General features: G+C 47.3%; 1 protein-coding gene across 1 annotated transcript in view; it reads left to right on the top strand.

Annotated features, from left to right (window-relative positions):
• The first annotated feature begins 2020 nt into the window (after positions 1 to 2020).
• TBX21 (T-box transcription factor 21) overlaps positions 2021 to 12247 on the top strand; it is a 64175-nt gene continuing 53948 nt past the window's right edge. The window contains exon 1 of the mRNA XM_048517655.1: positions 2021 to 2700. Coding sequence (XP_048373612.1) covers positions 2087 to 2700 — 614 coding nt within the window. The 5' untranslated portion in view covers positions 2021 to 2086. The remainder of the gene's footprint in view (positions 2701 to 12247) is intronic.

The following is a 12247-nucleotide window of genomic DNA, read 5'->3' on the forward strand; positions in this document are numbered from 1 at the left end:
AACTCTGTTTACACGTGCCCACAGAGAGGGCTCTGAGTGCCACCTCTGGCACCCGTGCCATAGGTTCGCCACCACTGGTCTAGGGCAAAGGTCTTTCACATCACCTACTGCAGGGCTCTTCTAATTGGAGATGCCGGGGATTGAACCCGGGCCCTTCTGCAAAGCAGATGCTCTTCCGCTGACCCACAGAAGGAGTTCATGGAAGCAGAAATGGCCACTGGGCTTTCTGAGAGCCAGTGTGGTACAATGGTTAAGAACGGTCTCTAATCTGGAGAACCAGGTTTGATTTCCCATTCTACAGGAGTGGCAGAGTCATATTTGGTGAACCAGATTTGTTTTCTCACTTCTACATTCCTGCTGGGTGACCTTATTTATTTATTTATTTATTTATTTGTTTGTTTGTTTGTTTGTTTGTTTGTTTGTTTGTTTGTTAAATTTATAGGCCGCCTCATCCCCGAAGGGCTCGAGGCGGCTCACAACATGGCTGTTTCCAACAGCAGATTGATACAGCATAAAAGTTAACCCATTAAAACTCAGCAGCAATTAATAACAATAAATAAATTAAAACAACAAGATTGTGTAGAACACATATACACATATACACCTTGGGCTAGTCACAGTTCTCTCAGAACTCTCTCAGCCCCACCAACCTCACAAAGTGTCTGTTGTGGCAAGAGGAAGGGAAGCAGTTCGTAAGCCGCTTAGAGTTTCCTTATAGGAGAAAAAGGCAGGGGGAGGGGGTATAAATCCAAACTCTCAATCTTCTTCTTCCCTCACCCTCCCCTTTATCTTTACAACAAGCTTGCAAGGTAGGATCAGATGAAGTAAAGAGTAACTGCCCCGAAGGTGAGCATCAGAGCTGAGTGGTTAGGCATTCACTATAACCACTATGACACACTGCCTCCCAGTCCAGCCCTGCTTAAAGGCTTGGTCTTTGGGTTCCCAAACAGTTTTGTAGAAGCTTTGTGGGTTCCTAGACAATCTTTTGGCTGGAAAACCTAGAACTGTCTGTGGCATATGTTCAGTGGAGCCCTCATTTGAGCTACTGGGGCTCATGTGACTGACTGTTGTTTGGTATGAAAGCATTCTCTGCACATAGAAAACAAGCATGTCAGGAATATGGTTCTAATTTAGTCACCCTGACATGCTAGTTTTCCACACAAAGGGATTTTTTTAGAAGTGCAAGCCAATGTACTTTACAACTCAGTGAGTGTCAACAGCACAATCCTAAAAAGAGTTCCTCCAGTCTAACCCCATTGAAATGAATAGGTTTAGACTGGAGTAACTCTCTTTAGGATTGCACTGTTAGGCTTCTAGCATGATAAACACTGGAGAAGTCTAAGACTTAAGAAATGCGCTGCATACTTTTCTACCGGGTGTTTTGGTAGCTGGAAGGATTCCCCTGGCATTTATCTCCCTCTTTAGCTTGTTTTAAGAACCAAGCTTTGCTTTTTAAAAAATATTATTTTGGGGGTTGCAGATTTGGAAAACTTTCCTGCCTTAATTTGATTAGTAGGAGGGGGGGGGGGGTAGCCAGTGGAGAAAAGGGGGAAGCAGGCCTCAGCCGAGGGGGCGTGTCTTGCAAACTCTTCCACCCAATGGCGAAGAAGCCGACACGAGCACCGGAGCGCAGGACTTTTAACAGGCGGCAGGTCGAGAGAGCCGTTTTCGGAGGCGGCGGCGAGGATGGGCCGGCGGAGAAGACAGCGGAGACGATGGTGGTGGTGAACGGCAGGGAAGAACCAAAACGCCCCGCCGATCCTTTCTCCGGCCGACGCGGGGACGCGATCCCGCAGCCTCTGAAGCCGGCCCCGAACTTCTGTCCCCGGCCAGCGCGGGGATGCGGCGAAGGGGAGGCTCCGCGTGAAGAGTGAAACTGACTAGCGCTGTCTGCAGCAAAGGAGGGACATTGACCAGAACCGCGAGCGAAACTGACCAGGCCGTTTGGAGGCGGAGATCCCGCCTTTCCGTGCGCTCCTGACTTTGTGGGTTTGTGCACCCCCGCACGCTATTCCCCCCCACCCCCCCTCCCCGGTTGCCAACTCCCGCCCTTCCCTCCCCCCGCCCCCCCGCCAGGCTTTCTTCAATGGGCGCGTTGGACTCCCTCGCCGGAGGACCCGCGGACCCGACCAGCGCCGCCGCGCTCACCATGCTCAACGGGGCGGGGAGCCAAAGTTTCGCCAAGGAGCCGCCGGACTTGCAGGGCGCGGCGACGACCAAAGAGCCCGGCGAGTTCAAGACCGGCCTCCCCCCGGAACGCTTCTACGTCCCGGAATCTCCCGGGCCGGACGGGCGCTGCAACTTGGGGCTGCCCTACAGTGGCCAACTGGTCCCAAGCGGGTTCGGGGTGGCCAACCCGGCTCCTCCGGGCAGGTTTCTGGGGCCGGCCGTGAACAGCTGCTCCTACCGAGCCCAGCCTCCCGGGCCGGGCCCTTCGTCGGCCGGGTCTCCGGGCAACCCGTGCTACCCGGTGGCCGCGGGCGAGCTCTATTCCAGCGCGGGGGACTTGTACCCGAGCGCGCACGGCGGCGACGGCGGCTGCTACCCGTCCGCCGTCCAGCACATGTTCCCGCGGGGGCCCCTCTACCCGGTGCCGGGCTACCAAGTGTCCGGCAAGACCCAAGTGGTCCTCAACAACTACCCGCTCTGGGCCAAGTTTCACAAGCACCAGACCGAGATGATCATCACCAAACAGGGCAGGTGAGTGAGCCGCGCTGAGGGGGCGCACCGGGGGGTGGGTGGGGGGTGGCAGCTGCTGGCCAAGGGAGGGGGGTGAAGAAGAATCTCAACGCCCCGGGAGGGATCCGGGTTAAAGAGGGTCGGGATCTACGTGAAAAAGGGGAATCTTGCCCCCTTTGGAGGGAAGGAGCCCGTCTGGGAACAGGGCTTCGCTCTCTGGGATGGGAAGAGGCTCCCGGTCCGTATGGAGGAAAGGGCTGGGGATGTTCTCTGGGTTTGGTTTGTGGAGGGCACATGGTGGTCCTGCGTGGGAGTGGATGGCCCAAAAGGCTGTGGACAGTGGGAGGACCCTGGTCTTGCACTGGTGGAGAACCGGGATCTTGCGCTCTGGGCCAGGGCGCGCGGTTGGAAAAGAGACCTAATATTTACACTCTTGCCCAAGATATATCGTGAGCTGCGCGATTGGAAAAGACGGCTTGGCTAAGACTTAAGGGGCTGGCTGGTGGTTGGCAGGAGGGTCTCCTCTGCTTGCCCCTTAAATCACACAAGGGCTTTCCCTCTGTCACACATGGCCTATCCCGGAAGACCTTCAGGCTGCAGTGGGGGACTGCAGTGTGCCAAATGCCCTCTGTAGATGCTCAGAGGCTGCAGGTGCACTCACGGTCTGTTCTGGAAGACCTTCAGGCAAAGCCCAGATGAGTGTGCCAAATGTCCTCTGCAGACGCTCAGAGGCTTTTACCTTATTGGTCCCCCTCCCCAAGTGGCAGACCTCTGGAGGGAAGGCTCTGAAGGGACAGTGTCTTGTGACTTCTAGGAATCCTGGCTAGGCAAGTGGTTGCCCTGAAGTAAACAAAAAGCCACCCAGGTTTCATTCGGGCTTACAGCTTCTGGGCAGCACAGGGCACTGTTAACCAGTCCTGCGGTGGATTCTGAGCAGCACAGAAAAGATAGATGCTGGTGAAAGAAATCACATCAAGGGAGCCCTGAGCTGCTCGGGCCTGCTCACCCATCTGAAGCCGCTTTCCCCAGCACTGCTAACTTTGGAGAAAGTTCCACTGAAGTGAATGGGATTTACTTCTGAGTAGACATGCTTAGGATTGTGCTGCATGAGGACACTTGAGGCTTCAGATCCTGATCTGGAAAAACAACAACAACTCCTTCCCTTTCAACATTCAGCCTGATGAAGAGTTCTGTGGATCTTGCAGGTTTGCAGCTGTGCTGTGTCAACTGATCTGAGTAAAATAAAATATATTAGGTGGCTCGAACTTCTCAGACACTACACTAGTGTTTGAAAACTCCAGTCCATAGCTAAGAGTACAACCAGCAAAATGCTCCATCACGAGTGTTGTTAGGATCTGTGTTCTCCTTGGACAGTGTGGGATGGGTTTGCTTGCAATTTTATACATATTTTGGGAGGGGTACCTTGCTGCAATTGAAACTGAACGGGCCTGACAATACAATTGGAACATAGAAATTTCTGTAGGATTTTAAAAAATAACTGACCTAAAAGAGATTCGAAGGGAGTCAAGCAGGACCTAATCAGATAAGAATTGAGGAAGCCGGTTCTGTCCTGTCCTCGGTCATTTCTGTCTGGCAATAATTCCAGATGGTGTTAGCCGTGATAGTCTTCATCTGATATATGCCAGTCAGAACTGGCAGAGCTGTTCAACATCTGATGGTGTATATATTTGTCCCAAGTCATTGCTGGAGCCGGGTTTTCTACACCCTCAGGCCTGTGGATTGAATATAAAAGCCACATTGATTAGGACGGGTGGGGTTTTGCTGTTGAACTTTTCTCAAACGAGATGCGTCTCCTGCGTTCAGCCTTTCAAACACAGGGCTGCTAGCTTTAACTAGTTTAACTAGCAGATTAATCATCTGGTGCTTTAGTTATCTGATGCCAAATGGTCAGGCTTAAGGTTTGGACTGCTAATTTTTTGATGTGCTACATTGGCTTTGGCTGGGGTAGACGCTTTAGCTGATTCAAAAGCCCCATTTTAATGGGTAAGGTCAGTTTTTTAAATCATTGTTTATTTTTGGAAGCTGCTTGGATTTGGGCATGTTATTGTTTGGAGAGGATGAAGGGTCTGCTTCCGAAAAGGAGTATATGTTTAACATTTCCCATAAATTACAATCACTTAAATTGTCCCTATTTAAATTTCATGATGTATCTAGAAAGTTTTCGGGCCACCTCTCTGGAGGCCTGCTCCTCTATCTGAAACATTGTTAGTGTAGTTCTAGGGACATGGAAGTTCATTGGTCGTAGGTAAATAAATCAGTGAAGAAGTGGAAGATTGTCCAGCTGAAAGCTTCTCATTGGTTGGCTGCCCAGGCCTGCAACATTGGCCAGACGTCCACTAAAGACTCCAGAGATGATCTTAGCACCATTTGTGAAAATATCTGAAAACAGAAATGGCCAACTTCTGTGTTCTCAAGGTCTGCTCTCCACACAGTGGTCTGGGCGCCAGGGTGCTGGAAGGGTATTTGACTGTTCAAACTGGCTGACTTCCATTCTAAAATTATTTCCTAGTAACAGACCAATCAGGCACATGGCAGTGTCTGCAAAGATATTTATTTGTTCTGTCTGAAATCTTAAACAGTGCAAACAAAATTCTTCTAGAGCTCGTGTGTCTAATCTGGAGGAACCGGGTTTGATTCCCAGCTCTGCTGCCTGAGCTGTGGAGGCTTATCTGGGGAATTCAGATCAGCCTGTACACTCCCACACACGCCAGCTGGGTGGCCTTGGGCTAGTCACAGCTTCTCGGAGCTCTCTCAGCCCTACCTACCTCACAGGGTGTTTGTTGTGAGGGGGGAAGGGCAAGGAGATTGTCAGCCCCTTTGAGTCTCCTGCAGGAGAGAAAGGGGGGATATAAATCCAAACTCTTCTTCTTCTGCTATTTATTTATTCCATTTTTATCCCACCAATCTTCCAAAGGGCTCGAGGTGGCTTACAAAGTGATTCAAACATAATGCAACACCATGATTAAAATTTACCAAGGCATGATGCAGTTGTGGGCCACCCCAGTTACCCGCTCCATTTTCTAAGTCCTATTGGTGCAGGGTAGTGGTTAGAGTGCCAGGTTAGGATCTGGGAGATGCAGGTTCAAGTCCCGCTATGAAGTTCACTGGGAGACTTTAGGCTAGACCAGTGGTTCTCAACCTTCCTAATGCCGGGACCCTTTAATACAGTTCCTCATGTTGTAGTGACCCCCAACCATAACATTGGTATATATAAAATATAAAAAGACTGTTATCCGATGGTCTTAGGCGACCCCTGTGAAAGGGTCGTTCGACCCCCGAAGGGGTTGTTACCCAGAGGTTGAGAACCACTGGGCTAGACCACTGGGCAGGGATGTTGTGAGCATAATATAGAGGAGAGGTTTCTTGCAGTAAGGGGAGGTCCTACATAAACGTGCCCACAAAAGACACTGTTCATAATGCCTTTCTAAGCAGAGTTCACCTGTCGAAGCCCAACTTCAACAGATTTAGAAGAGTTTAACTCTTGTTTGATGTATCTTTGATTTTTTTCCAAACATTATTTTTGCATCCTTTCAAGGTTGCTGTAAGAGTCAGCCTGGTGTAGTAGTTAAGAGTGGGGGATTCCAGTTTGCAGAAGCACGTTCAATTTCCCACTCCTCCACATGAAGCTTGCTGGGTGATCTTGAACCGGCCACCGTTCTCTCCAGACTTTCTCAGCCCAGGCAAAGAGGCAGACAATGGCAAACCGCTGCTGAGCGCCTTTTGCCTTGAAAACCCTACGCGGTCACCATAAGTGTAACGTGACTTGACGGCACTTTCCGGTGCCAAGTCTCTTGTAGCTCGCAGCCATTTCAGGAAGAACGAAAGGAGCACAGAGGGGCCGGTTTGCAAGGGGGCCCGATTGCCCAGGGTCTGACTTGGCCCAATCCTAGATTGCTGCTCTGTTTGCATTTTCACACTTGGGGGTAAGAGAGAGGGCAGAGAAACCTTTCTGTTGTGGTCGGTATGAATCGTCCGTGGGTACCGTCAACATAGGACCGAAAGCAGAAGAGAGCCATTTTAAAATCGAAGGTGTGTGGAGGGTTTGCAATCCAGTATATGCTGTCAGGCCCGAGAAAAGCAAAAGACCACTTGAATGTCACACTTTGGCTTTTCAGAATAGGGAAAGGATATTTGAAACAAAACTGGTAGGTTGTATGTTTTTGAATGGAATGTTTTTTGAATGGAATGAGCGTGAATGCGGCTTACTATGGTCTCTCGTACATTTATGCGCACACCACGTTTGCTTCGTGCCAGTTCACTTCTGGCATCTGTTTCCAGTGTCAAGGCTTTATCTGTGCAATAAGAATAGGTTAAGGGGCCCCTGACCATGTGCTGAGGGCATTTGACTGCCTGCTGAGTAACAACAGATTAGTCCCACTGCCCCAACACAAACCCCTTTGAAATAGAGTGTGACTTTTCAAATTGGCATCTCTTTTTATAAAAGTTAAGCCCTGTGCACAGAAACACAATTTCGCAACACACGCTTGCCTACCTACTGTTCACATTTCCTCAGATCTCCTCCACTACCTCTTCTTCTCTGTTTCTTTCCCCCGTCGTCCCTGAAACCTTCTTTCATTTCTGCTCAAGTTGCTGTGGAGCTGGTAAGATGACGAAGTGTTTTTCGGCCTAGCTGGAAATCCCCAGGGCTGTAACTCCCGGGTGCTGGCGAAGAGGCGCCTTTCACCCCACCCAGCCGTAAAAAAACGAGCAGCCTACCATAATCTTGGCAGGATTTTTGGAAGGGGAGATTCTCCAAGTGAGCAGCAGTGGTTAAGAGCAGGTGCGCTCTAATCTGGAGAACCGGGTTTGATTCCCCACTCTGCCCCTTGAGCTGTGGAGGCTTATCTGGGAACTAGATTAGCCTGTGCACTCCAACATACACCAGCTGGGTGACCTTGGACTAGTCACAGCTCCTTGGAGCTCTCTCAGCCCCACCTGCCTCAGAGGGTGTTTGTTGTTGGGGGGGAGGGAGGGAAAGGAGATTGCAAGCCCCTTTGAGTCTCCTTACAGGAGAGAAAGGGGGGTATAAATCCAAGCTCTTCTTCTTCTTCTCTTTCTCCCATGAACAAAACCTGGCAGGTGTTTTTTGCAGTTAGTCCTAAAGACAGAAAATAATGGGACACTTGCCACAGATAGTCAAAGTCCCTGGAAAGTGGAGGGTATGGGTCACAACCAGTGGTGGGATTCAAACAATTTAACAACCAGTTCCGGTGGTGGGATTGAAATAATTTAACAACTGGTTTGTTTACAAGCACCATTTTAACAACCGGTTCTGCCAAAGTGGTGCGAACCGGCTGAATCCCACCACTGGTGACAGCCCCACAGATGTAGCAGACGCTAAATTCCCGACTGCCTGTTCCATCACTGTGAGGAAGAAGAGATCTTTTAAAATCAGACTTTCTGTGAAGAGAGTGTCCCACTGGGACTGTGGTCACACAGATTCTTTCAGTTTCCATCCTCTTCCTTCCTCAAGAAGTTCAGTTGGCATATAAGGTTTACCTACACAACAACCCTGTGATGGGCCCCAGGTTACTCAATAAGCTTCATGATAGAGCAAAGATTAGAACCCAGATCTTCCAGATCCGACCTAGCCTAATATGCTGGCCATTACATCAAACCGCTTCTCGTACTTATTATATTGTATGTCCCACTACATCAAGCTAACTCTTTTTATTTTATTTATTTTATACTTTGCATTTCCCCCTGAAGCAACATATATCATTTTCTTCTTCATCAACTTTTCAGTTCTGTTGTAACAAAGGCCCGTTTCCACACTTTGCACTATACATGGGAATGGGTATGTGTCTGTATATCATTCTTAGTGTGTAAAGTGCCATCAAATCACAGTTGACCTATAGTGACCCAGTAGGGATAACAGAGGTGGTTTGCCTGAAAGTTTGGTGCCGCTAGCTTAGCAATTGCACCCCTGACAGCAGGCACCCCCCCAAATTTCCCCAGATTCTCCTTTTAAATACACCCCCTTCGGCATGGATTTAAAGGGAGAATCTGAGGTCCCCGGTTTAAACATTGAAAGTGATGCTGTTTCAGGGTGGGGGAGAATCCACCCCAAAACAGCATCACTTTCAATGTTAATTTAACTGAGGATTCTCCCTTTAAGGTGGATTTAAAAGGAGAATTTGGGCTCTCTAGTTTAACTACCATTGAAAGTGATGCTGTTTGCAGGTGGATTCCAGCATCGCAGCGGCCACCCATCCCCTCCCTCCCCGCAAAACTCATATTCTGCACCAGGCTCCATTTTCGCTAGCTACACCTCTGCCCAGAGGGAAGGGCAGAAGGGGCTGCTGGCTGGGAGCCCAGCTGTTGGGGATGGGGGTGGGGGAGGGCGGGGGGAGTCTGCCACCCAGCCTCGGAGAGCTGCTTTTATAAGCACTGAGCCTGGGGGTGGGGTTTGCGGAGGTGTGGTCACGCCCCCCCGAACCCCCCCATAAAAAATCTATTCCTACGTCCCTGCTGAGATCTAAAGAGATCGGTCTAGTCTGGATCTTCCAGGTCTGGGCATGGTACTCTCCTTAAAAGGCAAGCAAGACGCATATCTTTCAGCTTTTTAAAGAGGGAGGCAACAAAGTTTGGTCCTTGACAGGAAACTGCTGATGTTTCAGCGCTTCCCTGTTTATGAAAATCTCAAGATGTTATTCACCATCATAATCGTTTATTAATTGTTACCATAACACAAAAAGATTCTGAAAGTTTGAGGCACTTGCTGTGCTCTGGACAACAATCCTGCAAGGCAGGTCGGTATTAGCATACTCATATTACAGGTGGGTGGGGGTGACTGAGGCAGATCAAGCATGGTTTGCGTAAGATTGCCCTGTGCAGTGGTCCCTAGTTCAGTACTCACGGGTGCCATGCTGGCCACCAACACTTTTTCGGGGACCTGCCAGGTATTTCTAGGAAGTGAATGGAATCAGGTAGGGCTTCTGCGCAGCATGGCCTCTGATTGACTATTGAAGATTTGATCATCTGTGCAGCTTTGTAAAAATGTTGCTTTGGCAGCTGTTGCCAGCACAACACTACAAACAACACTGTGTTACTGAAGTGAAGGTGTGGCAATCATTTTGTGGTTGGCTCCGCCCTCCTCAGCAGCCATTTTGTTGCAGAACCCGCCATGCTGCGTCAGAATTCCAAATGTGTCAGCAGGCTCAAAATGGTTGGACATGCTGCTCTAAGGAGTTCATGATTTGTACCTTGCAGCACCATCTTAAAGAGTTAGAGCTTTCCAAGCCCGTTGACTTTCAAGCAAAGCACTTTGAAATGAGTAACTTTGCCTCAGATTGCATTTTCACTCTTTGTAAACCACAATGTATTAGTGTACATCAATATATATATAGTGTCTGCTCTAGTCATGTTACCCAGGTGTGTAATGGGTACTTAATTGATCAGTGGGTCAGTTTAATAGATGATAAAACTTTTTTGATCAACTATTTATTTGTACCCAATTTTCTTCTTAATGGAGATCTAGAGTAGCTTATATAATAATTCTGTCTTCACAATGTCGCTTTATGATGTAGGTTAAGCGAGGGAGAAGAAGAGGGAGAAGATCATGGGCACCCAGTAAGAATCCATGGTAGAGTGGGAATTTGAACCTGAGTATCAAACCCAGGTCCTTGTCCAACCTTGACCAAAACACCATGCGGGCTCCCAGTGAATCAGGAAGCCTATTAAATTTCATTCAAAGCAAAAGCTTCACGTGAGCGATGTCTATTGCACAGCAGGGATTGCTGCTTTGAAGATGGCGCCTACCACAAAATAGCATACACATCCAGTGGTGGGATCCAAAAATTTTAATAACCGGTTCTGATGGTTGTGGGATTCAAACAGTGGCGCCGCCACACACACACACCTCCAGTCCCTATTGGGCAGGGAGGTTGCTTTAGTAACTTCTTCTCGGCACTCAGAAAAAATTAGTAACCACTTCTAGAGAAGTGGTGAGAACTGGTTGGATCCCACCTCTGTACACATCATATACAACTGCATTAGGCTTTCTCTTTAAAACTCTTTCCGTGCCAAAGGTAGAATCAGTTGTGTAGAAACTCACACAAGAAGTGGTTTGCTGGAATTGGGCGGCAGACCTGAATTCCCCCGAACTGCTAAGCGCTGCGTCTTCAATTTGTGACGCCGTTGTTCAAAATAATTAAATAGGCGTGTGGGTTAGGGAGAGCATCACAAATAATTCTGAAACTTTTTTTCATTTCTGACTTATGGTTTCCTCAAGCTAATATTTTTGTGGAGGAAATTTGAAGATGTAAAACAATTCTATTGTTGAAGCACTGTTTCCATTAATGGGCCATTTCCGTGACATCATTATACATTCCTCCACAGATTTATTCTTGAGTTCCACACCCCTAAATATGGAAGCCGTATCCATATTCCTCCTTGACAATGTGGCTATCCAGTAAGAGCTATACCACCTGGTTATGCGTGAATGAATCTAGGGACAGTATCTTTCAGCAAACTGAAAACCTAATAAAAAAAAATCCAGTTGCCAAAATTGAAAATGTATTACCCAAAGCTCTCGCAGGTTCTTTTGGGAACTGTGCAAGAATATGGTTGATTGTTTGTTTGTGTGTTTATTATGTTTAATTTTTAAAACTGAATTATAGTAAAATCAAAAATAGTAATCTTGTGAAACTTGTGTATATCTACTATTCATCCATTTTTCAACATCATTATATTTAAGTTCAAATTTTTAAGCCCTTCTGAGCCCTTTGGGGGAGGGCAGTCTATAAACCCAATTAATAATAATAATAATAATAATAATAATAATAATAATAATAATAATAATAAAAAACAACGTCTGACAATTAATATAAATAGATTCTTAGCTGTTTTGCCCTTAATACCTTTTGTTCCTCAGATCGTAGTTTAAAAGATTGTTCAATTTATTGTTCAATGATTCATATAATTCAAGAAAAATTTCCATCAGCCCTTTTCACACAATTCATCAAAAACATTTGTAAAACTTTTTGGATTCCCCCATTTGTCTACACTCATTCCTTGAAATGCTTCAATGTTTCATGCTGCAATTTGCCGTAGCTTGTGTAACAATGCTTCATAGATTTCCCCTTCCCCCAATAAAATAAAAAACCCAGACCTGATGAAAATAAACAGTGAAACAGAACTGAGCGAGCTTAGAAAATGGCACCAAGGAGAAAGTCTGGGGACTGGAGAGAGGCGTGAGAAACGTTTTAAAAAGATCACACAGCAAGTCAAAATGTTTTGAAAACATTTCAGCAAAAGAATCGCTATTCTTGAGGATACATTTAAAACATTTTCAGGCAGGAAATAAAGCATTTTGGGGTAGAAACTATTTGGAACACCTCCAAGAAACATTTGATTTCCTGCCTCAAAACGTTTTAAAGTGTTTGTATGGAAAGGACCACCTTCTGTAGAATGTCAATTTATTGTTCACTCTGTAGAAGGTCTACTATGCAGCAAAAATATTAGTTTTGCCATTGTTGAATGTTTGGTGAGCTTACTCATCCATTCCATGAGATCTAGGTAATGTTCAGCTTTTCACCTTGTTGCA

This window comes from Sphaerodactylus townsendi, linkage group LG15 (assembly GCF_021028975.2).
Source record: "Sphaerodactylus townsendi isolate TG3544 linkage group LG15, MPM_Stown_v2.3, whole genome shotgun sequence".
In the NCBI taxonomy this organism is placed as follows: Eukaryota; Metazoa; Chordata; class Lepidosauria; order Squamata; family Sphaerodactylidae; genus Sphaerodactylus; species Sphaerodactylus townsendi.